General features: G+C 43.7%; 1 protein-coding gene across 1 annotated transcript; it reads right to left on the reverse strand.

Annotated features, from left to right (window-relative positions):
• Positions 1 to 5,402: 5,402 nt before the first annotated feature.
• On the reverse strand, positions 5,403 to 16,714 carry LOC306981544 (heat shock 70 kDa protein 12A-like; the record flags this gene model as incomplete). Its single annotated transcript, XM_079581151.1, has 7 exons — positions 5,403 to 6,430; positions 7,030 to 7,201; positions 7,305 to 7,529; positions 7,615 to 7,712; positions 14,010 to 14,081; positions 14,197 to 14,469; positions 16,606 to 16,714. 7 exons carry the CDS (start codon positions 16,712 to 16,714, stop codon positions 5,403 to 5,405), a joined length of 1,977 nt encoding a protein of 658 aa, XP_079437277.1.
• Positions 16,715 to 23,673: the final 6,959 nt, after the last annotated feature.

A 23,673-nucleotide genomic window follows, 5' to 3' on the forward strand; every position in this document is an offset into this window, starting at 1 on the left:
GCGGTATAACTTGTAGTTTTAATTTATACTGGGCAGGTACATGCCTGGCTGGTAGGTATCGGCGCTAGTAACACACAGTGCGCATGTCCGAACTACGGAAGCTTAGTAGGGCAAACATAAATATTACTGTAAACACATTCAATATTCTACATCCCCTTTCCTTAGTTGGTTCCCATAACCATAAACATTTGTAACTACTCAAATAACAATAATAGTACAGTAGTGAACTCATACCATACTCACAGAATGCAATAGGTAGAAAATGACATTACCATAAATCACATAGTCAGTATAACAACCACAATACCATACTAGAGACTAATAATTGCTCGTAACAGATTAATCTCTGTACTTAGGATTGGGCTTACTGATGCGACCTGAACGGGTTCTGTAAAGATTGTCATTGTCGACTGAAACTCGAGCCATAGGGCGCTCTGAGTCCATGTTCTGTTCTGTATGTCCATGTCCGGTGAGTGTAATACGCCTTGTTGGATCAGGCCTAATGTCCTGATAAGAGTCTTGTGGATCAGACTGAGTTGGAGCTGGTTCAGCAACAGGTAGGATGTGTTTTCTGTTCCTCCTGTATGTTTGTCCTTCCGACTGGACTAGGTAGGATCTGGGCTCTTTGCATGTTTCTGTCACAATTCCTGTGCGGTCATATCCTTTCGGTGTTTGAAGCCTGACTACCTGTCCTTCTGATAGAGGTTGGAGAGGGCGGCTTGTCTTGTCATAGTAGGTCTTTTGCGTGAGTCTTTTATTGAAAAGTTGAGCATGCACTGCCTCAGGCTTGCGTATGTTGGGCTCAAGCAGTCTTTTGGAGACAGGAAGAGTAGTGCGTGTCTGTCTTGACATTAATCTTTGTGCTGGAGATCCAAGTGTAGTGTCACGAGGTACATTCCTTAAGTTGAGCAGGTTGAGAAAGACGTCGGTTTTATCCCTGTGAGACTTCTCCATGAGACCTTTAGCACTACGAACAGCTCTCTCTGCTAGTCCGTTAGATTGGGGATACTCCGGGCTGCTTGTTACATGAGTAAAATCCCATTGTTGTGCAAAGTCTTTAAAGCGTTGACTTGTAAACTGTCGTCCGTTGTCCGTTATGAGAGTGTGAGGCGCTCCGTGGACTGAGAAGTGACGCTGCAGTTTACCAATGACAGTCTGGGATGTGAGATTGCGTAGCAGGTCAATCTCAAACCAGCCTGAGAAGGAATCCACGAGTACCAAGTACTGCTGGTTGTGCCAATCAAAGATGTCTGCTGCTACAGTTGACCAAGGCAGTTCTGGAACAGGGTGCAAGTGAAGTGGCTCTTTCTGTTGGTGTGGTTTTGTACTGTTGCAGACTGAGCATGACTGCACTTCCTCATCAATGTCTTTTGTCATTGTCGGCCAAAACACAATGCCTCTAGCTCTCCGTTTCGTGGCCTCTGCACCTGGATGTCCCCTGTGTAGTATGCTTGTGTACATCTGTTGTAAGGATGGAGGGATCACGGTTTTCTGTCCTTTCATGACAATACCATCCTCAATAGTCAGTTCATCCCTGAAAGGAAAGTAGGGACGTACAGCATATGGGACACTGTGCAGCTTGTTGGGCCAGCCACGTCTGATAGTGCTGATGAGCATTTGAAGAGTCGGATCAGTCGCAGTGTGCTCTCTCAGTTCCTGTAAACGAGCAGATGACACGTAGCAGACTGACATTACATCAAAATCATCCACTTCGTCCGCTGGCTGAGTTTTGGTGGTTCTTGGAGCTCTGGACAAAGTATCAACCAGATGCATTTGTTTTCCACATTTGTATATAAGAGTAATGCTGTACTTTTGAAGCCTTAGCATCATGCGCTGCAGTCTTGCTGGTGCTGCATGAATGGGCTTTTTGATAATCGTCACAAGAGGTTGGTGGTCAGTCTCAATAGTGATGGGTTTGCCATAGATGTAATCGTGAAATTTAGAGCATGCAAACACCACCGCCAACAGCTCTTTTTCGATTTGGGCGTATCGAGTCTCCGTGTCGGTGAGGGTACGCGAGGCATAGGCTACTGGATTGCCTTCCTGCAGGCACGCTGCACCGAGTCCATATTGCAAAGCATCACAAGTAAGTGTGACAGGCTTGTGAACATCATAGTATGACAACACTGGGGGGTTTGACATGTGCTCCTTTAAAGCGTCAAACGCACGTTGCTGTTGTTCATGCCATGACCACTCATTGTCTTTGTGGGTGAGTTGTCGCAGTGGAGCTGTGATTTCACTGTAGTTGGGGATAAATTTCCCAAGGTAGTTGACCATACCCAGAAATCTTTGCAGGGCTGGAACATCGGTTGGCACTGGCATGTCACTGATTGCTTTGGTTTTAGATGGGTCTGCTTTCAAACCCTGAGCAGTGAAAATGTGACCAACGTAACTGACCTGGTTGAGCCTAAACTTGCATTTGAGGGGGTTGAGCCTCAACTTGAGCTCTCTGGCTCTGTTGAGAACTTTTCTCAGGTTTGCGTCATGTTCCTCAATGTCCTTGCCTCCGATGAGTATGTCATCCACGATGATTGCGCAGGGGTAACCAGCGAAGATCTGCTCCATAGAGCGCTGGAATACCTCACTGGCAGAGCTGATTCCAAACGGCATCCGCAGGAACCTGTAGCGACCAAAACAGGTACTGAAAGTGGTTAGCATTGAGGATTTGTTGTCCAGGGAGATCTGCCAGAACGAGTTCTTTGCATCTAGGACTGAGAAGACTGTAGCGTTGGACATTTGTGATGCAACCTCATCCACTGTGCGCATTGGGTGATGTGGTCTTTTCAGAGCTATGTTTAAGTCCTTAGGATTGATGCAGATCCTTATTTCTCGTTTATCCTTCTTGTTGGTAGCGACCATAGAGGATACCCAATCAGTGGGGTCTGAGACGGGTGTGATGACGCCTAACTCCTGCATTCTGTCCAGTTCAGCTTTGACTTGGTCTTTCATTGCGACAGGAATGCGGTGTGCAGGGCGAACTACAGGTCTCACCTCCGGGTCAAGAGTCATTGAATATGTGACCGGAAGCTTTCCTTGCTCATCTGTGAAAAGGTCACTATATTCACTTTTAATATGCTGCGTGAAATCTTGGACTGAAGAGACACACACTTGGTGCACTTCTTTGCTGAGAGCTACGAGTCCCATTTGTAGTGAAGCACTGAGTCCAAGTAATGGCAGTACATTGTCATTGATGACGAAGAAGGGTAGGGTATAGCATTTGGCCCCTAGATGGCAGCATAAGTCAACAAAACCTAGAGTCTGTATCTTACTACCACCATAAGCAACGAGGTTAGTAGGTTTGCTGCATGGCTTTATTTGTTCATCTCTTTTCACTTTTTCAAAAGTCTTAGCTGAGAGGACGTTGCAGTTTGCACCGGTGTCTACTTTCATCTCAACTGCATTGTTGTTAATCTGTAAGATAAGATAAGATAAAGATCTTATCTTATCTTATCTTCTTTGTCTTTGCCTGTCAAACTGAGGTTTGGATTTGCAACACCTCCTGAAATGGTTCATTTTCTTGCATGCAATACACTGTTGGCCAAAAGCTGGGCATTTGTTTCTCTTAGCCTCGTGACTGCCACCACAATTGTTGCAGTCAGTAATGAGCTGTGATGTGTTCGGTTTGCTGTTAAACTTGGCCTTGTCATAGTCTCGCCTCCTCACATGTTTAGTTTGAAGCGCGTCAACGTTTGTAGCTGAGCTATGTGGGGACTTAAGCGTCTTATTGTGCTCCTCTGTCATCTCGTGAATCTGACACACTGAAATAGCTTTAACTAGAGTCAGATCACTGTCACGTAGCAAAACTTTTCTGAGGTGGTCGTTATTTATGCCACAGACCAGCCTGTCTCTGATAAGTTCTCCATAAAGCTCACCAAAGTTGCAGCTCTTAGCTTTAATTCTCAAATCGCTTACATAGGATTCAATGGTCTCACCAGCCTTTTGGTTACGTGTGTTAAACTTGTGTCTTTCCATCGTTTTGTTTGTTTGAGGGTTGCACATGTCCCTGAACTTTCTCTTGAGACATTCTGGGTCCTCCTTGGACTCCGCGGGAACGAGGACACGTCCATCGTCGCCGGGTTGGCGCACCTCCACCCTGTAAACAAAAGATCTCTCACGCTCGATGGCTTCGGGTCCGGCCAGGTTCAGTAGAATGTAGGCACGAGTCCGCGCTGGCTTGTCTGAGTGCGCAGCAGCCATAAAAATGTCGTACTCCTGTTCAAATATGCGCCAGTTCTCCGCTATGTTGCCATCAAACCCCAGCGGGTCGGGTCTTCTGAAGCCGTCCGCCATGCTAGCGTGGTAGCACAATGGTCCCGCTCGAAAAAAAATACTCACAACACTCTGCAGTCTATGAAAAATGTAAGTCCGAGACTTCTGACACCATGTTGTGTGTTGTGGTAAATGATGACAACCGGCGGTATAACTTGTAGTTTTAATTTATTCTGGGCAACAGGATACACAGCAGGTACATGCCTGGCTGGTAGGTATCGGCGCTAGTAACACACAGTGCGCATGTCCGAACTACGGAAGCTTAGTAGGGCAAACATAAATATTACTGTAAACACAGTCAATATTCTACAATAAGTAAGGGAAAATAAGTACCGACAAGGCGTTCTATTGGGGTCAGCACATTTGCCAACTGAACACACACAACATAAACTTCATACTTTTATGAAGGCTGAAAGGTTTATTTAATGACTTCCGTGGCAAATAGTTCCCAAAAGTTTGGGCGTTGCTTGGCAACGTTTGGCTAGGCTAGAAGCAGCAAGGCTAGTAGCTAGCCTAGCTACTTAGTTGAAGGTGCAGTTGGAGGAATGGTGCTGAATCTCTGGGTAAGTTGAAAGTCGGACTCCCACTAACTTCACGAGCGATTCCCCCAACTTCTCTCTCAGTGATGGGGACAGAGACAGTGTCCGCTACTACGTACGTGCAGACTGATATGAAAGACCTGTATTACAAGCACAAACTCCGTTGCCATTGGCAGCGGTCATTATTTTTTTCAGATGTCCTCTATCAGAAAATAATGACCGGTAGAACGTTGGAAAATCCCATTCAAATCAATGGAGCGTTCTACTTCCGTTGTGAAGAGCCGTATAATAATATTCTATAATAACGCCACAAAATGATGGTCACTCCATTTTTCCAAACACTTAAACTCTTTATTAGGCAAGTTTGCAGAGCAAAAGTCATACACAAAGCAAAAAAAAAAGCAGTAAAAATTGTTATATAAACATAAATCATTAGTAATCATTAGTGATTTATTTTACCACTGAGTTAATCACAGTGCCCTTTACCATGTATCAAGGTGCATCTAATGCAATGTTTATATTCATCGAATCACTAATATTTACAAAGATTGTCTAAAATCGGATGCTTAGACTTCACTACACATGGTGAGTTTCTTATTGAGTAATGAAGTCGATTTTGGCCGACACAGTGGACTTTGACTCCACATCTGTCACTTCAGCTTTGATTTCAGTGGCACCAAAGAAGATTTTAAGTTTGATTTCACGATCAAGGCCCTTTGAAGTGTTAGGCATCGGCACTTCACATGACGCGACGGTGTCCTCCACCCCACAGTCGTCTATGTAAGTGGGGCTCGGACTTTTTGTACGGTAAAAATGGAATAAGCACGATGTTTGATCTTTATTTGATGGAGAGAAATTGAACTCTCTAGTTTGATCCCACTCCACGTCTTCATCTATTTCCACCAGTTTCTCAAAAATATCTTTACAAACGACACCACAGTCGTTGGTTATTTTCTTCTCTGGTTTATGTTGAATTGGATCAAATGGTAGTGAAGTGTCGACCCCGTAAGTGTACGCACTCTTGCGGGAGCTGATCACTGACTGGTCGCGCCCGAATACCAGAGCCCCTTTCATTACGACCTCCTGTGGGTGTGTTGGACACAGAACTTTGGCTTTATCGCTGAACTTGTTGGAGATCATTTCACGGAGAATTTTGCACTGAGCGAATCCCCCGACTAACAGGATGTAGTCAATCTTTTCGTGTTTGGCGAAGATGCCGCCAACACTCTGTTCTATGTGTTCCAGACTGTCCTGAAAAAACGACACCATCTTATCTCGGGAAATAACAATCCTGCCATCGACCCACTCTAACCCTTCCATTTGTTTGAAAGAGTTGTTTGATTGGATTATGAGTCCAAGTTTGTTATCAGCTGTAAGTTTTAGTGGCTTTGGTTTACTAGCAAATTGTTTGGCTATTCCAAAATCACTGAGGAGTTTCTGAGCCTCACTGGGATGGTCTTTCTCATATGTATCCCACTGACCACCACTGAAGAACTCCCTGAGACACTCTTTGAACTGTCTGTCCACATGTTGACCTCCTTTGTCGTTCCCTGAGGCTCTGTGCAGCTCTTTAAGTGCTCCTCCTTGCAGAACCTCATGAACCGTGATGTCAATGGTTCCACCTGCAACACAAACAATCAAGTAACGTTAGAAACTCTGACCCAACTCCACAGCAGTAAACCAGTCCTGAATGATATTTCTGTTAAGTGGAACATATATCTCACGGATACTTTTCATCACTTTTGAGTAAAATATGCATTTTCTGTTTTTTGGAAATAAGTATTCTAAACATTGTCGTTTGTGACATATCTAAGAGGGGTAACTTGTATACATTAAAGCCTGTATGATTATTCTTAACGACTGTTTTATCATTTACATTCATTATCACAATGGTAAAGAGCAAAAGTCGAAAACTCAATGCATAAGTATCAGCTTCTGCTATGCACTTGGGGTGAACCAGTCTCATTGGAGCTTACAAGAAGAGCGGATTGTCCAAGAAAAAGCTAATTTGTAACACAAGAGCCCATAATGGTAAATGTAACAGGGTAAGCGTGCCTCCAATTAAAGTACATTAAAGTGGCTGGCTCAAAAAATTTGAATACTTTGAAAATGGACTGTAAGCCATAATAATCAAAATCTTAACAAATAAAGGCTTGACATATGTCACTTTGCATGTAATGAGTCTATATCATAACAGTAAACAGTAAGTGATGTCACTCACCTCCACAATCGACGACAATGTACCGAGTTCCTGGAGCCTGTGATATGTTTGATTTCTTTGAAAACTCAGAAATGAAGCCTTCAGAAGGAAGTTTCCTGCACCACACTGAGGCTCCTTCAGGCTCCAGAGCAATCACCAGCTTTTCTGGTGAAGATGTGGACACAATCCCAGCCTGAAAACAAAAGTTAGAGTAATCATTCCCTTTTTAACAATGACTTCATGAATCATCTGTTGGAGGTGAATGAAGAATTTAGCTATGACAATGTTAGTGTTACCTGCTCAGCAGCTTCCCTCATGAACTGCCGTGCTGGAACGTCCCAAATGGCCGGCACCGTCAGGACCCATCTGAAGTCTGAGGCAACTAACTCCAAGTCAGAGCAATGATCATTGATGGTTGTCAGAGCGTCTTCCTTTATAAACTTCAGAGCTGCAGAGAACACTTTCAGGGCGTTCATCGGCTTCTGATTCACATCTTTGATCGTCAGGTCTTTGGTGATTTTCTGTTTGGAGAATTAGAGCAAAGCTGGAGAGGTAATCAACATTATAAAACAGTATAATTGTAGTGTTTGGATATTTGTGACTCACCTGTCCGTAAAGCTGCATCTTGAAGTCTCTGAAGAAATAGCTTCTGTTTGCCTCTTCACCCATGTCTAGGTAAGCTGCCTTGGCCTCATACCCAAAAGCTATAAAGTCTTGGTTTTCATCAAAGAGGATGCACGTGGGAGTTTTTGGACTGTCTTGCCCATACTGTTGTCCCCATCGCCTTGAAAGTGGTTTAATTTCTTCATTTCCCTGCGTAATACTGTAAGTATAACCACTGAAAGCTGTGCCAAAATCAATCGCTACGAGATATGACTCACTCATCTTGGAATCAGGTCCGGCAGGTGTGGGGCATCAGATGCAGTGAGCTGTTTATATCAGTGTATTCTGACCCCGCCCTCTGGGCGTGTCCTTTTCACAAAGTTGTCATATCACAAGAGGACATAAAGATGGACAGTTAGATACTGATTTTGTGTTATTATTTTTTTATATATGAAAGAAAAAAAGCTTTCAGATTCAGTCGGGACAAGGCATGTTAATGAACATACATGGGTCTCATACATGTAAACACAAGACATTGGATTGTAGCCTTGGGCTAGTTTCCATCCGTCGTCCCCTATGCGCACTCTCAAACACACTCTCATTCATCCTGGTTTATTGATTGACTGCGGAATTCTTCCGCAGTCAATTATTGGTTTTCATGTTCTTTATTATTATTCCTCTTCCATCTTTTTCCCGATTTTCTAGAGCTTTCAGCACCTTCATGCTTTGTGCAATTTATGCAAGTTATGCATCAAAATGTTCTGCATGTTGAGGAGAAGGGTGCTATTACTTTTGGGAATTCTGCAACTTACGTTTTTTCCGCAATCGGCCAAAATGTCGGAGATTTTTCCCATTGACTTATAATGGGGCTGCCGCAAATCCATGCTTTTCTGCACTTTTTTCTGCATTTTCTGCAATTTCTGCACTTTGTGCAGGTTCAGCTTCTGCAACTTGTGGGTTCTGAGAAAAAATTGGTCTTCTGCAGTTTTCCAGTTTTTTTATACGAGAGTTTGAAATTTTTGCATTGGTGTGTATGGGGGAATCCAGCCAATCAGGAGACTCCAGGCCTTTCAGCCATTTGTGCAGCTTCTGCCAATCAAGTACTGAGGCCATTTCAACAGTTTGACCAGTTTATGGAATTTAAAAAGTTTATGCAACATTAATAATTTATGCAAAGTAACCACTTTATGGGATTTAACCAGTTAATGCATTTAAAGCGTTTATGCAACTTAAGAGTTTATGCCATTTAGGATTTATGAATTTTAAAGCGTTTATGCAATTTACATAATTTAAGCGAATTAACCCATTCATGCATTTTACCACATTTTGCAGTTTATAGTTTATGCAACATGACATTTTATGCATTTTACCAGTTTATGCAAATTTGATTATGCAATTTGAAGAGTTTATGCAATTTCTGCATTCGCTTCCTGCATTTCCGCAGTCAATCGCAATGGCGCAGCCATTGCATTTCTAGTTGTACATGTTTTTAGTGGTTGGGGAAACCGGAGTACCCGGAGGAAACCTATGGGGACACAGGGGAACATGCAAACTCCACAGAAAGCCACCGTCCATCGATCCCTGGACCTTCCAGCTGTGAAGCACGAGTGCCAACCACCGCGCTACTGTGCCGCCCAAGCTAGTTCCACAAGGGACTTACAGTGCATAGTTTTTGTGATTCTTGATTTGGTGGAATAATACCTGTTTTATGTAAGTAAGTGCTTTATTGTCATTGTACAATGAAATAGTGTTCAGGTGTCAGTCCTGAGCTGCTGCTGCCACTGTGAGTCAACCTGACCCGCATGAGGCCGGAGAAACTGTAGCACTCAGAAAAAACCTGGCTGGCTGCTCTCCGTCTCCTCTGATCCTCTGAAACGGTGCAGCGCCTCCTGGGTTTGCCCCTGTTTCAGAGCGTGGTGTCCTGCACTGACCCTGACCCCCTGACTATGAAGTCTTGCCATTATAATGTAGTTGAGTGACTTCTGAGGAGCGACAGAAAAGCATCTGCACCAATCAAACACTCCCTGGGCACAAGTGTGTTGCTCAAGGACAGCTGGACAGGTACACTCGTCATAGCTTTGGAACCACAGATTCACGGACTAATGGTCTAACCACTGAGCCACTGTTTGAATAGACACTCACACAGAGGAGTGTTTCTGAAGAAGTGGACGCTGTTTGACCTGTTTATCAGAGTGTTTTTCTAATGAACTATCAAATCTTTTCCTGCCCGTCCTGTTTATTAAAGGTTTGGTTTCTAATGAACTATCAAATCTTTTCCTGCCCGTCCTGTTTATTAAAGGTTTAGTTTCTAATGAACTATCAAATCTTTTCCTGACAGTTTCATTAATGAATTTATGTAACAATGAGTCAGTGTGAAACTATTTAATCGACTTTCCCATCACACAAGGCAAGGCAAGTTTATTTGTAGAGCACAATTCATACACAAGGCAGTTCAACGTGCTTCACAGTTGCATAAATACAAGAAAAACAAGTAGAATCAATAAAAACATCAACATAAAATGGAATCAATTACAGTCAAAGGCGAGAGTGCAGATAAAATACTTTCAGTCATATGCATTGATAAAAAGAACTGTTTTCAGCCTGGATTTGAACATTGTCAGAGTTGAGGCCTGTCTCACATCCTCATGAAGACTGTTCCAGATTTTAGCTGCATGAAACTGAAACGCAGCCTCACCGTGTTTATTATTGACTCTGGGAACCACCGGGAGGCCCCTCCCTGAAGTTCTCAGGGCCCGAGATGGTTCATACGGCTCTAACATGTCAGAGATGTACTTTGGTGCTAAACCAATGAAAAGACTTGTAACAAGCAGAGCTGTTTTAAAGTCTATTCTTGACAGGAAGCCAGTGCAGAGACCGGAGCACTGGACTAATATGGTCGTATTTCCTGGTTCTTGTCAGGACTCGAGCAGCAGCGTTCTGGATTTACTGCAGCTGTCTGATAGCTCGTATAGAGAGGCCGTTACAGTAGTCTAACCTGCTGGAGACAAACGCATGGATAAGTCTCTCTAAGTCTGATATTGACACTATTCCTCTGATCTTAGCAATGTTTGTCAGATGGTAAAAAGCTGCTGATGTTATTGCTTTGATGTGGCTGTTTAAGTTCAGGTCTGAGCCAATGATTACTCCTAGATTTCTAACCTGGTTTTAGAGAGAGAGACTCGAGGTGACTGACAGCACTTTGTCTTTGTGCCTGTGGGCCAAAAACAATGATCTCAGTTTTGTCTGTGTTGAGCTGGAGAAAGTTGTTTTGCATCCACAAACTGATCTGTTGAATTTTTGTGATCGTGCCAGCTCCCAGTTTGGGCCTATACTCGTGGCTGCACCAGTGGGGCAAAGAGCCACTACATGAGGCTGAAGAGCCACATGCAGCCCCTAGGGTTGCCCCCTGGATGAACGCCTCAATGTAATGTCAACGTTATGCCGCGGACACCGGGGCAGGCCTTGATCCATCTCACGGGAACACGAGGCAGACGGAGGCAGACAGGAGCCGAGAAGATCCGGTGATATTTCAAAGGAAAAAAACAACTTTGTTGAAACCATAAACTCGTTTGAAAAATGTAAACAAAATACACACGCGGTTATGGCGCAATCACAGAGAAGCTTCTACAGCGGACATTTGTGCATCCTGGAAGAGGGAATGTATTGCTGTATTTGGATTTGCTGTGCATATGGTGAGTACTTGGAACATGGTTGCATTTCTTAAGCTCATAAAATAAATTTGGGTTGCACGTAAATTGACAGGGTCGGTCGGCAACCGGAACCAAACTTTATTTTTTCTTATGCCTGATCATTAACTTGATTAACTTGACCTGATGAGTAAAAGCGAAAGTCTTTAGGGGCAGAAAGGAATAGGAAAAAAAAATGTGTAATGGACTGAATAAGGAAGTGTTTAAATGGATTGTAATGGGGGTAAGGAAACATGGCACCTTATGGTTGTAAATTTTAGCTCCCAGTAGGATTGGGGGAAAAAAGTAATTTATTTTATGGCATATTTCTAATTGCTTATTTGGATGCTATATTGTAAATTGTTTTTGCTTTTAGCTCTTACGGTGGTCACTGTGTACAAATAATGCCGAAAAACAGACACAAGATCCACTTGTACGCTTCCGCATTACAACTGGGATGCTACAACTATAAAGAGTAGAATATCAAAGTCGGCATCGGCAGTGCAAAGTTTAGTCTTAGTGCAGCTTGTCAATAAGTGAATAAAGTGGCGTTGCAAAAAGAATATTGCACGTAGTTTTGCAAAGGGGTTATTGCACATGTTATTGTACAGTCTGACTGCAGTGGATAAGAAGGACCTGCTCCATCTTGCACTGAGGGTGTCTCCGTCTTCCACTGAAAGAGCTGCTCAGCTCCTCTACAGTCCCGTGTAGTGTGTGGGAGGTGTTGTCCATGTCAGCTTGGCTAACACCCTCCTGTCCCTCACCTCCTCCACAGAGTCCAGGGGGCAGCCCAGGACGGAGCTGGCCCTCCTGACCAGCTTGTTCAGTCTGTTCTTGTCCCGCTCTGTGCTGCTCGGGGCCCAGCACATGGCAGCGTAGTGGAGAGCAGAGGCCACCACAGAGTCATAAAAAGTCCTGAGCAGAGGCCTGCTCACTCCGAACTCCTCAGAAGGTGGAGGCGACTTTGGCCCTTCTTGTACAGGGAGTTGGTGTTGTGGGACCAGTCCAGTTTATTGTTGAGGTGAACACCCAGGTACTTGAAACTGTCCACCTCCTCAATGTCCTCCCCCTGGATGTTCAGCGGTGTGTGCGGTAGTGGCTTCCTCGTGAAGTCGATCACCATCTCCTTCGTCTTACTGATGTTCAAGCACAGGTGGTTGCGCTCACACCAGTCCACAAAGTCTAGGATGACTGACCGGTACTCCAGGTCGTTCCCCTTAGACACACAGCCCACGATGGCGGAGTCGTCGGAGAACTTCTGGAGATGACAGCTGTCCGTGTTGTATGTGAAGTCCGATGTGTAGATGGTGAAGAGAAACTGTGAGAGCCCTGGGGGGCCCCGGTGGTCGGTCTGTGAGGTAGTCGATGGTCCATGCAGTGAGATGTTCATCCACTCCCGCGTCCTCCAGCTTCCCCCGCAGCAGCGCCGGCCTGATGGTGTTGAAGGCACTGGAGAAGTCAAAGAACATGACCCTCACAGCGTTCCCGGCGTGCTCCAGGTGCGTGAGCGCCCGCTCCGACAGGTAGATGACAGCGTCCTCCACTCCGATGTTGGGTCTGTAAGCAAACTGCAGCGGGTCGAGGGTGGGGCTCACCACAGAGCGGAGGTGGGTGAGGATGAGCCGCTCCATCGTCTTCATCAGGTGGGAGGTCAGGGCGACTGGTCTGTAGTGGGCCGGTTCCCTGGCGTGCACTGTTTTAGGAACCGGGATCAGACAGGAGGTCTTCCACAGGACGGGGACCTTCTCCAGGCTGAGGCTCAGGTTGTAGATGTGGCAGAGGACCTCGGAGAGCTGGTCTGCGCAGGTCCTCAGCAGCCTGGGACTGATGCCCTCTGGTCCTGCAGCTTTCCCCCGCTTCAGTCGCCTCAGCTCCCTCCTCACCTGGTCCAGTGTGATGGAGAGGGGGGACTGGTGTGGGGGTGGACTGCCGGGGGTGGGGCAGGTGCTTGAGGAAGGGAGGGGAGGGGGGCAGTGTCCACTGGGCAGTGTCCACTGGGCTGGAGACGTGTGAAGAGGAGGAAGAATCAAACCGGTTGAAATGTTCGTTGAATTCATCCGCCCCGCGCTGGTCTCCATCAGCTGTCCCTCTGGCACTCTGTCCAAAACCGGAGATGTTCTTCAGTCCCCTCCACACGTCCCGTGCGTTGCCCTGCGCCAGCTTCTGCTCCAGCTTCTCGCCATAGTCCTTCTTGGCCTTCCTGATCCTCCACTGGAGTTCATGCTGGACTCTCCTCTGCTCCTCTCTGCCCCCTGAGTTGAAAGCCCTTTTCTTTTGGTTCAGGAGGGCTTTAAGTTCAGGGGTCACCCAGGGGTGGTTGTTGGAGAAACACCGTACCTTCCGGGTTGGTACAGTGTTTTCCACACAGAAGTTGATGTAGTCTGTGATGCAGTGGATCAGGCCGTCGATGTCATCTCCATGAGAGCTGCAGATCATGTTCCAGTCTGTGGTCTGGAAACAGTCCCTAAGTCTCTCTTCAGCCTCTTCACTCCACACTTTCACAGACCTCTTCTGTGCTGGCTCCCTTCGCACCTTGGGTGTGTAATCCGGCCGCAATAGGACGAGATTGTGGTCTGAGCGTCCGAGTGGGGGGAGGGGGGCAGAAGTGTAGGCGCCCTTCACGTTAGCATACAGAAGGTCCAGGGTCTTATTGTTCCTTGTGTGGCACTTATGTGGGGATAGTGGCGGAAAGAGAGGCGTGATTAAAGTCACCGGTGATGAGCAGCAGGGCGCGGGGATGACCCATCTGGGTCTGGGTCACGGTACTGTGGATGCGCTCACAGGCTGCGGGGGGGGGGATATACAACCACAACACGACCATGTGTGAAAACTCCCTCGGTAGATACCTAGGCCTCATGCTACTCCCCCGCCTTTCTTCTTCCCGCTCCCCTCCACACACCGGTCTGCGCGCGCGAGTTAAAGCACATCAGTCCGCACTCCCGATAAGCCCTCTGATGTCGGGTTAGTGCAGCCAGCTCCTCGGTCTTGTTCGAGATGGAGCGTACATTAGCCAGGATCACTGAGGGTAGCCATCTTCTCCTCTTGCGTCCACGTCTGCAGCCTCGGCCTTTCCTGTGTATCTCGGCGGGGATCACCGGCCTCTCCACATGCATGAGAGCTGAGTCCTTGAGTCCAAGAAGCTGCTCCCGTGAATAAACAAGAGGACCGCGTCCTCAAACACAAACACAAACATTGCTTTCATTTTTCTGAGCATCAAGTTAACCAGGCCATAGGAACAACATGTGCCACTCCCTATAGGTCCCTAAGGTATCTTGGTTTCACTAGTCACATCTCCCCTTCCATATAGGTCAGTTAAGACCTCTATGGACAAGTGATACTATTCATTTTTGGCATGGCTAATAATGACATTGTCTTTAGATGTCTGTGTAGGCATTTAGTCGTATATGATTTGTCTGTCTTAGATGCAGGTTCTTGAGTCATGTTCTGTACTCAGTCGCTATCCTACACTAACTACAGTGTACAGAAGATGACTCAAGAACTGTCTGTAGATAGCTTGAGATATACTTGCAACATAAAATTATGCCATTGAGGGTACTGTTACCTTCAAACTGCATTTTTGTGAAATACACCTGTGTCCAGAGTTATGCATTTCTGACATTAATCATCCAATTATTTTTCCATAGACTTATTTCAAACATAAAAAACATCTTAATTTTGCCTGGAGAAATGGTGAGTTACATGATTCAAATTAGCTGCAAACCCGGTTTTGGTCGTTTACCTGTTATTTCAGCAGGAGATTCAGATGAAGTTGTGTTTTTTGCTGTGTGATGATGTCACACTTAAACGTATAACAGTCGGAAAAAAAAACACTTGCACGTTCCTTTTTCCGCCATGGCCTATGAGTTCCTCCGTAGTCGTATGTTTTTTCCTCTCCAGCATTTATGTCCCTCAAGGCAAAGAGACATAGATGTGGTTTAATTTCAGACGTCATCCTTTTCATTTTACAGTTGGGATGGAGGTGGTCATCATTGACGAGTCTACCAAGGCTTCTGTCTTCTCGAGATGTATCAATACTTAGAAAAACAAACATACATTAGTTTTGATCAAAAACCAACACTGTGAATATATTTATGTAAAAAATGTAATCCCTTAAAAAGGAATAGGCCACAGTTTTTACACACTGAGATATGTTCCTACCTTAGCTTTGAAGAGTTGTTTTGTACCGGTCTGGTCTTCACACATGTCTTCAGTCACGTAAACACAGCACAGACGGCGTTAGCATTTAGCCCTTCCTCTTCTCCTCTATAGCTCCAAGCAAGGTGAAGATAGAAGCTAACAAGCTCTTCCACGTTTAACCTATTTAAATATGAGTACGTGAAGTGTTACATGATAAAGTATAAACTACACAAAATTAAACAATGTGGATTATCAACAAAGTGAAGATATTTCTGCGCAGATGTCAGAGTTGTTTTGTACCGGTCTGGTCTTCACACATGTCTTCAGTCACGTAAACACAGCACAGACGGCGTTAGCATTTAGCCCTTCCTCTTCTCCTCTATAGCTCCAAGCAAGGTGAAGATAGAAGCTAACAAGCTCTTCCACGTTTAACCTATTTAAATATGAGTACGTGAAGTGTTACATGATAAAGTATAAACTACACAAAATTAAACAATGTGGATTATCAACAAAGTGAAGATATTTCTGCGCAGATGTCAAACTACTCCTGGTATTATTACGCCTTACAATATAGTTCCCCCTTTTATCCGCTTAGAAAATCCACATTGTTTAATTTTGTGTAATTATACTTAATATTGTAACACTTCACGTAACCATATTTAAATAGGGAAAACGTGAAAGAGCTTGATGGCTTCTATCACCTGGTTTGAAGCTATGCTAACGCCATCTGTGCTGTGTTTACGTGACTGAGGACACGCGTGAAGACCAGACAGATACACATGAACTTGTCTAAGCTCAGGTAAGAACATCTCAGTATGGAAAAACGGTGGCCTTTTCCTTTAAGGCATTGTTAAAGTTACCATAATCTTACTTGCCTCCTATTTTGACTCAAATCAATACCACAAAAACAATTTACAAACTATTGCGTTCCTTACCACCATATCTTTTCATTTCAGGTAAAGTTGAACATGAAGACAAAACATCTTTTATGATATACTCTGCGGCGTCGCTCTTCTTCCACAGAGTTAATCAGTTCTCCTCTGTATTCGACCACAAAGTCTCCTTTTTGTATTTTTGTTTTTGCAAATACACCACGTCCTAGCAAATGCACATGAAATGTATCATCTTACAACAGCTCAAAGTAGCTTTAAACACAAACTGTACAACTCACCTTTTAGAAAGTTGACATATTTCACTTCTAAAACATTGGTCTTGTCTGTTCCCTTTAGTGCATGTTCAATCGCATCATCTTTAGGAGGTTTCCTGCGTTTTGATGCCATGGTCCTGGAATAATAAATAATAAATACTTTACACCTGTTGTAATAGAAGGCAGTGTCTATTAACACCAAGGGTTCACAGCACTTTTTTGTCTTGAACAGCTCACCATGTCGTTTTTGGTAAATTGCACTTTGTAATGGTTAAAACTGTCATGTAATTCAATATCGCTAAATAAACCAAACAAAACACATTTTCCTAAAGCACACAATATGATAACTTTTACCTTGAAGGTGAGTTTTCCCCATCCACAAACATGTGCTTAACCTAACCCTAACCACTAGAGGCCGATACTGAGTAAATTCTGTTATACCATGGTCTGGGTGAATACTGGATCCTGATTGGCTGGTGCATTATTTTGGTATAACCACACACGTAGTCCGGTAGTTTAATCACTGGGAAATCACTCCGCTGTGGGCATCGCCATAGCAACGCACGACACAGATGAATCAGATAAAGGCGTAATTAGTGACTGACAGGAACGTATGAGATGGATTTTGTGTTAATTTCAAAGTTTTTGGCCAAAACAAAACGTTTGATAAATGAGAAGTAGAGGAGAGTGAGCAGCTAGGTTAGCTACTGTTAATAACATACGAGCTTTCCATTTCTATTGAAAACGATTAAGGCTATTCATCATTTTCAGGCGTACATAAAATGATCCTGCATTGAAGCATATTTGTCTGGATTAGTAAAGTCAAACATAAAAGTTTCAGTTGGGGGGGCCCAGGTGTGAGCGACTCCACCGCAGCTGTTTCCATAAACAGTTGAGCTGGTTGAGCTAGCTAGCTAGCTTCAGGTTAAACAGCGTAAAAGTGAAATAACTCCTGCCCACGAGTGCCGCATATCGGTGTTTACTTCCAGGGAAAAGTGTTTCCGGGTTAGTCCTGTTGTGTTGTGATTCTGTGCTGATGTTGTGTCGTTGAGCCTGACTGAGATCCTCGTAATAGCTGCGGAGAATGACTCGCCCTGGGTTCATACGGCTGACATGTTACAGCCGTATGAACCATCTCGGGCCCTGAGAACTTCAGGGAGGGGGGCCTCCTGGTGGTTCCCAGAGTCAATAATAAACACGGTGAGGCTGCGTTTCAGTTTCATGCAGCTAAAATCTGGAACAGTCTTCACGAGGATGTGAGACAGGCCTCAACTCTGACAATGTTCAAATCCAGGCTGAAAACAGTTCTTTTTATCGATGCATATGACTTTTACTGTAATTGATTCATTTTATGTTGATGTTTTTATTGATTCTACTTGTTTTTCTTGTATTTATGCAACTGTGAAGCACTTTGAACTGCCTTGTGTATGAATTGTGCTCTACAAATAAACTTGCCTTGCCTTGTGTGATGGGAAAGTCGATTAAATAGTTTCACACTGACTCATTGTTACATAAATTAATTAATGAAACTGTCAGGAAAAGATTTGATAGTTCATTAGAAACCAAACCTATAATAAACAGGACGGGCAGGAAAAGATTTGATAGTTCATTAGAAATACACTCTTTGATAAACAGGCCGAGCAAGAAAAGATTTTAAAGTTCATCAGAAAAACACTCTGATAAACAGGTCAAACACCGTCCACTTCTTCAGAAACACTCCTCTGTGTGAGTGTCTATTCAAACAGTGGCTCAGTGGTTAGACCATAAGTCCATGAATCTGTGGTTCCAAAGCTATGACGAGTGCACCTGTCCAGTTGTCCTTGAGCAACACACTTGTGCCCAGGGAGTGTTTGATTGGTGCAGATGCTTTTCTGTCGCTCCTCAGAAGTCACTCAACTACATTATAATGGCAAGACTTCATAGTCAGGGGGTCAGGGTCAGTGCAGGACACCACGCTCTGAAACAGGGACAAACCCAGGAGACGCTGCACCGTTTCAGAGGATCAGAGGAGACGGAGAGCAGCCAGCCAGGTTTTTTCTGAGTGCTACAGTTTCTCCGGCCTCATGCGGGTCAGGTTGACTCGCAGTGGCAGCAGCTCAGGACTGACACCTGAACACTATTTCATTGTACAATGACAATAAAGCACTTACTTACTTAAAACAGGTATTATTCCACCAAATCAAGAATCACAAAAACTATGCACTGTAAGTCCCTTGTGGAACTAGCTTGGGCGGCACAGTAGCGCGGTGGTTGGCACTCGTGCTTCACAGCTGGAAGGTCCAGGGATCGATGGACGGTGGCTTTCTGTGGAGTTTGCATGTTCCCCTGTGTCCCCATAGGTTTCCTCCGGGTACTCCGGTTTCCCCAACCACTAAAAACATGTACAATAAACCAGGATGAATGAGAGTGTGTTTGAGAGTGCGCACAGGGGACGACGGATGGAAATTAGCCCAAGGCTACAATCCAATGTGTTGTGTTTACATGTATGAGACCCATGTATGTTCATTAACATGCACTGTCCCGACTGAATCTGAAAGCTTTTTTTCTTTCATAAATAAAAAATAATAACACAAAATCAGTATCTAACTGTCCATCTTTATGTCCTCTTGTGATATGACAACTTTGTGAAAAGGACACGCCCAGAGGGCGGGGTCAGAATACACTGATATAAACAGCTCACTGCATCTGATGCCCCACACCTGCCGGACCTGATTCCAAGATGAGTGAGTCATATCTCGTAGCGATTGACTTTGGCACAGCTTTCAGTGGTTATGCTTTCAGTATTATGCAGGGAAATGAAGAAATTAAACCACTTTCAAGGCGATGGGGACAACAGTATGGGCAAAACAGTACAAAAACTCCCACGTGCATCCTCTTTGATGAAAACCAAGACTTTTTAGCTTTTGGGTATGAGGCCAAGGCAGCTTACCTAGACATGGGTGAAGAGGCAAACAGAAGCTATTTCTTCAGAGACTTCAAGATGCAGCTTTACGAACAGGTGAGTCACAAATATCCAAACACTACAATTATACTGTTTTATAATGTTGATTACCTCTCCAGCTTTGTTCTAATTCTCCAAACAGAAAATCACCAAAGACCTGACGATCAAAGATGTGAATCAGAAGCCGATGAACGCCCTGAAAGTGTTCTCTGCAGCTCTGAAGTTTATAAAGGAAGACGCTCTGACAACCATCAATGATTATTTCTCTGACTTGGAGTTAGTTGCCTCAGACTTCAGATGGATCCTGACGGTGCCGGCCATTTGGGACGTTCCAGCACGGCAGTTCATGAGGGAAGCTGCTGAGCAGGTAACACTAACATTGTCATAGCTAAATTCTTCATTCACCTCCAACAGATGATTCATGAAGTCATTGTCAAAAAGGGAATGATTACTCTAACTTTTGTTTTCAGGCTGGGATTGTGTCCACATCTTCACCAGAAAAGCTGGTGATTGCTCTGGAGCCTGAAGGAGCCTCAGTGTGGTGCAGGAAACTTCCTTCTGAAGGCTTCATTTCTGAGTTTTCAAAGAAATCAAACATATCACAGGCTCCAGGAACTCGGTACATTGTCGTCGATTGTGGAGGTGAGTGACATCACTTACTGTTTCAGAGCTTTCATTTCTATTCAGACAATCACTGCAGGGTAATGTATACAGGTGCTCGTCATGTAATTAGAATATCATGAAAAAGTTTATTTATTTATGTAATTCAACTTAAAATGTGAAACTAACATATGATATAGACTCATTACATGCAAAGTGACATATGTCAAGCCTTTATTTGTTAAGATTTTGAATTTTTTGAGCCAGCCACTTTAATGTACTTTAATTGGAGGCACGCTTACCCTGTTACATTTACCATTATGGGCTCTTGTGTTACAAATTAGCTTTTTCTTGGACAATCCGCTCTTCTTGTAAGCTCCAATGAGACTGGTTCACCCCAAGTGCATAGCAGAAGCTGATACTTATGCATTGAGTTTTCGACTTTTGCTCTTTACCATTGTGATAATGAATGTTAATGATAAAACAGTCGTTAAGAATAATCATACAGGCTTTAATGTATTCAAGTTACCCCTCTTATATATGTCACAAACGACAATATTTAGAATATTTATTTCCAAAAAACAGAAAATGCATATTTTACTCAAAAGTGATGAAAAGTATCCGTGTGATATATGTTCCACTGAACAGAAATATCATTCAGGACTGGTTTACTGCTGTGGAGTTGGGTCAGAGGTTCTAACGTTACTTGATTGTTTGTGTTGCAGGTGGAACCATTGACATCACGGTTCATGAGGTTCTGGAAGGTGGAGCACTTAAAGAGCTGCACAGAGCCTCAGGGAACGACAAAGGAGGTCAACATGTGGACAGACAGTTCAGAGAGTGTCTCAGGGAGTTCTTCAGTGGTGGTCAGTGGGATACATATGAGAAAGACCATCCCAGTGAGGCTCAGAAACTCCTCAGTGATTTTGGAATAGCCAAACAATCTGCTGGTAAACCAAAGCCACTGAAACTTATAGCTGATAACAAACTTGGACTCATAATCCAATCAAACAACTCTTTCAAACAAATGGAAGGGTTAGAGTGGGTCGATGGCAAGATTGTTATTTCCCGAGATAAGATGGTGTCGTTTTTCCAGGACAGTCTGGAACACATAGAACAGAGTGTTGGCGGCATCTTCGCCAAACACGAAAAGATTGACTACATCCTGTTAGTCGGGGGATTTGCTCAGTGCAAAATTCTCCGTGAAATGATCTCCAACAAGTTCAGCGATAAAGCCAAAGTTCTGTGTCCAATAAACCCACAGGAGGTCATAATGAAAGGGGCTCTGGTACTTCAAAGGGCCTTGATCGTGAAATCAAACTTAAAATCTTCTTTGGTGCCACTGAAATCAAAGCTGAAGTGACAGATGTGGAGTCAAAGTCCACTGTGTTGGCCAAAATCGACTTCATTACTCAATAAGAAACTCACCATGTGTAGTGAAGTCTAAGCATCCGATTTTAGACAATCTTTGTAAATATTAGTGATTCAATGAATATAAACATTACATTAGATGCACCTTGATACATGGTAAAGGGCACTGTGATTAACTCAGTGGTAAAATAAATCACTTAAATGATATATATTTTTAGATGATTTATCTAGTTGAATATGATTTACTAATGATTCATGTTTATAAGAGAGCAGTGTTGTCTGTTTGGAAGAGTGGGTGGTTGGGTGGGCGGGAACTGCTTTTAATCTGTAAAGCACTTTGTGTTACAACCTTGTATGAAAAGCGCTTTAGAAATACGATTTTTACTGCTTTTTTTTTGCTTTGTGTATGACTTTTGCTCTGCAAACTTGCCTAATAAAGAGTTTAAGTGTTTGGAAAAATGGAGTGACCATCATTTTGTGGCGTTATTATAGAATATTATTATACGGCTCTTCACAACGTAAGTAGAACGCATTGATTTGAATGGGATTTTCCAACGTTCTACCGGTCATTATTTTCTGATAGAGGACATTTGAAAAAAATAATGACCGCTGCCAATGGCAACGGAGTTTGTGCTTGTAATACAGGTCTTTCATATCAGTCTGCACGTACGTAGTAGCGGACACTATCTCTGTCCCCATCACTGCGAGAGAAGTTGGGGGAATCGCTCGTGAAGTTAGTGGGAGTCCGACTTTCAACTTACCCAGAGATTCAACACCATTCCTCCAACTGCACCTTCAACTAAGTAGCTAGGCTAGAAGAAGAAGAAGAAGAAGATCTTTATTTATATAGCGCCTTTCACAGACATTTGGTCACAAAGCGCTTTACATGAGACAATTGTACATTCAGTCCACACTCGGTGATGGTAAACTACGTTTGTCGCTTCAGTTTCCCCTGGGGGAGACTGTCAGAGGCGCTTTCGCGACTACACACGTCTGCGCCAACGGACCCTCTGACACCACCATACATTCACTCACACACATCATTCATCCTGGCCTATTGTGCATGTTTTTAGTGGTAGGGGAAACCGGAGTACCCGGAGGAAACCTACGCAGCTACTAGCCTTGCTGCTTCTAGCCTAGCCAAACGTTGCCAAGCAACGCGCAAACTTTTGGGAACTATTTGCCGCGGAAGTCATTAAATAAACCTTTCAGCCTTCATAAAAGTGTATGAAGTTTATGTTGTGTGTGTTCAGTTGGCAAATGGCGAGATAATGTATAGAACGCTGACCCCTTGTGCTGACCCCAATAGAACGCCCTGTCGGTACTTATTTTCCCTTACTTATGTTCTGAGTGAATACTGGAATCTGATTGGCTGGTGGGTGCTAACAGGCGTGCATTATTTTGTTATAACTGCACACGTAGTCCGGTAGTTAAATCACTGGGATATCACTCAGCTGTGGGCGTCGCCATAGCAACGCATGACACAACAGAATCAGATAAAAACATTTTCTTTTATTTTTTTAAACAATTAATGACTGACAGGAACGAATGAGATGGATTTTGTTGTTTTAATTTCAACGTTTTTGGCCAAAACAAAATGTTAGATAAATGGGAAGTAGAGGAGAGTGAGCAGCTAGGTTACTAAAATATGAGCTTTCCATTTCTAATGAAAACAGTCAAGGCACTATTCATAGTTTTCAGACGTAAAATGATCTGCCACTTCAGCATGTGTGGCTGGATTAGTAAAGGCAAACATAAAAGTTTCAGTTCGTGAGGCCAAAGCGATTCCACCGCAGCTGTTTCCATAAACAGTTGAGCTACACGTTGCTAGCTCGCTAGCTTCAGGTTACACAGCGTAAAAGTGAAATAAGGTTGATTGATTGGTGACCTGTGACCTCAGAGAGGGATGTACTCTCGTGAACCTGTATTCTTGATTGGCTGTCATTCAACGTTTATTTACATTTTTTTTTTTTATCATAAAAGGTTTATATTGGTTTAGTTTTTTAAGCTTGAACAGTTTTTTTTGTTACTGCAAACTTTGCCTTAGTTTGTGCGTGATCAATGAAAAATATAGAAATAAAATACTATATGTATATAATACTATATATAATTTACCTTCATTTGAATACATAATTAACTTTGTGTTTTATTGCCGGCACTGTATGAGTGAGACCTCTCAA

Source organism: Gobius niger (assembly GCF_951799975.1).
Source record: "Gobius niger genome assembly, chromosome: 22".
Taxonomy (NCBI): Eukaryota; Metazoa; Chordata; class Actinopteri; order Gobiiformes; family Gobiidae; genus Gobius; species Gobius niger.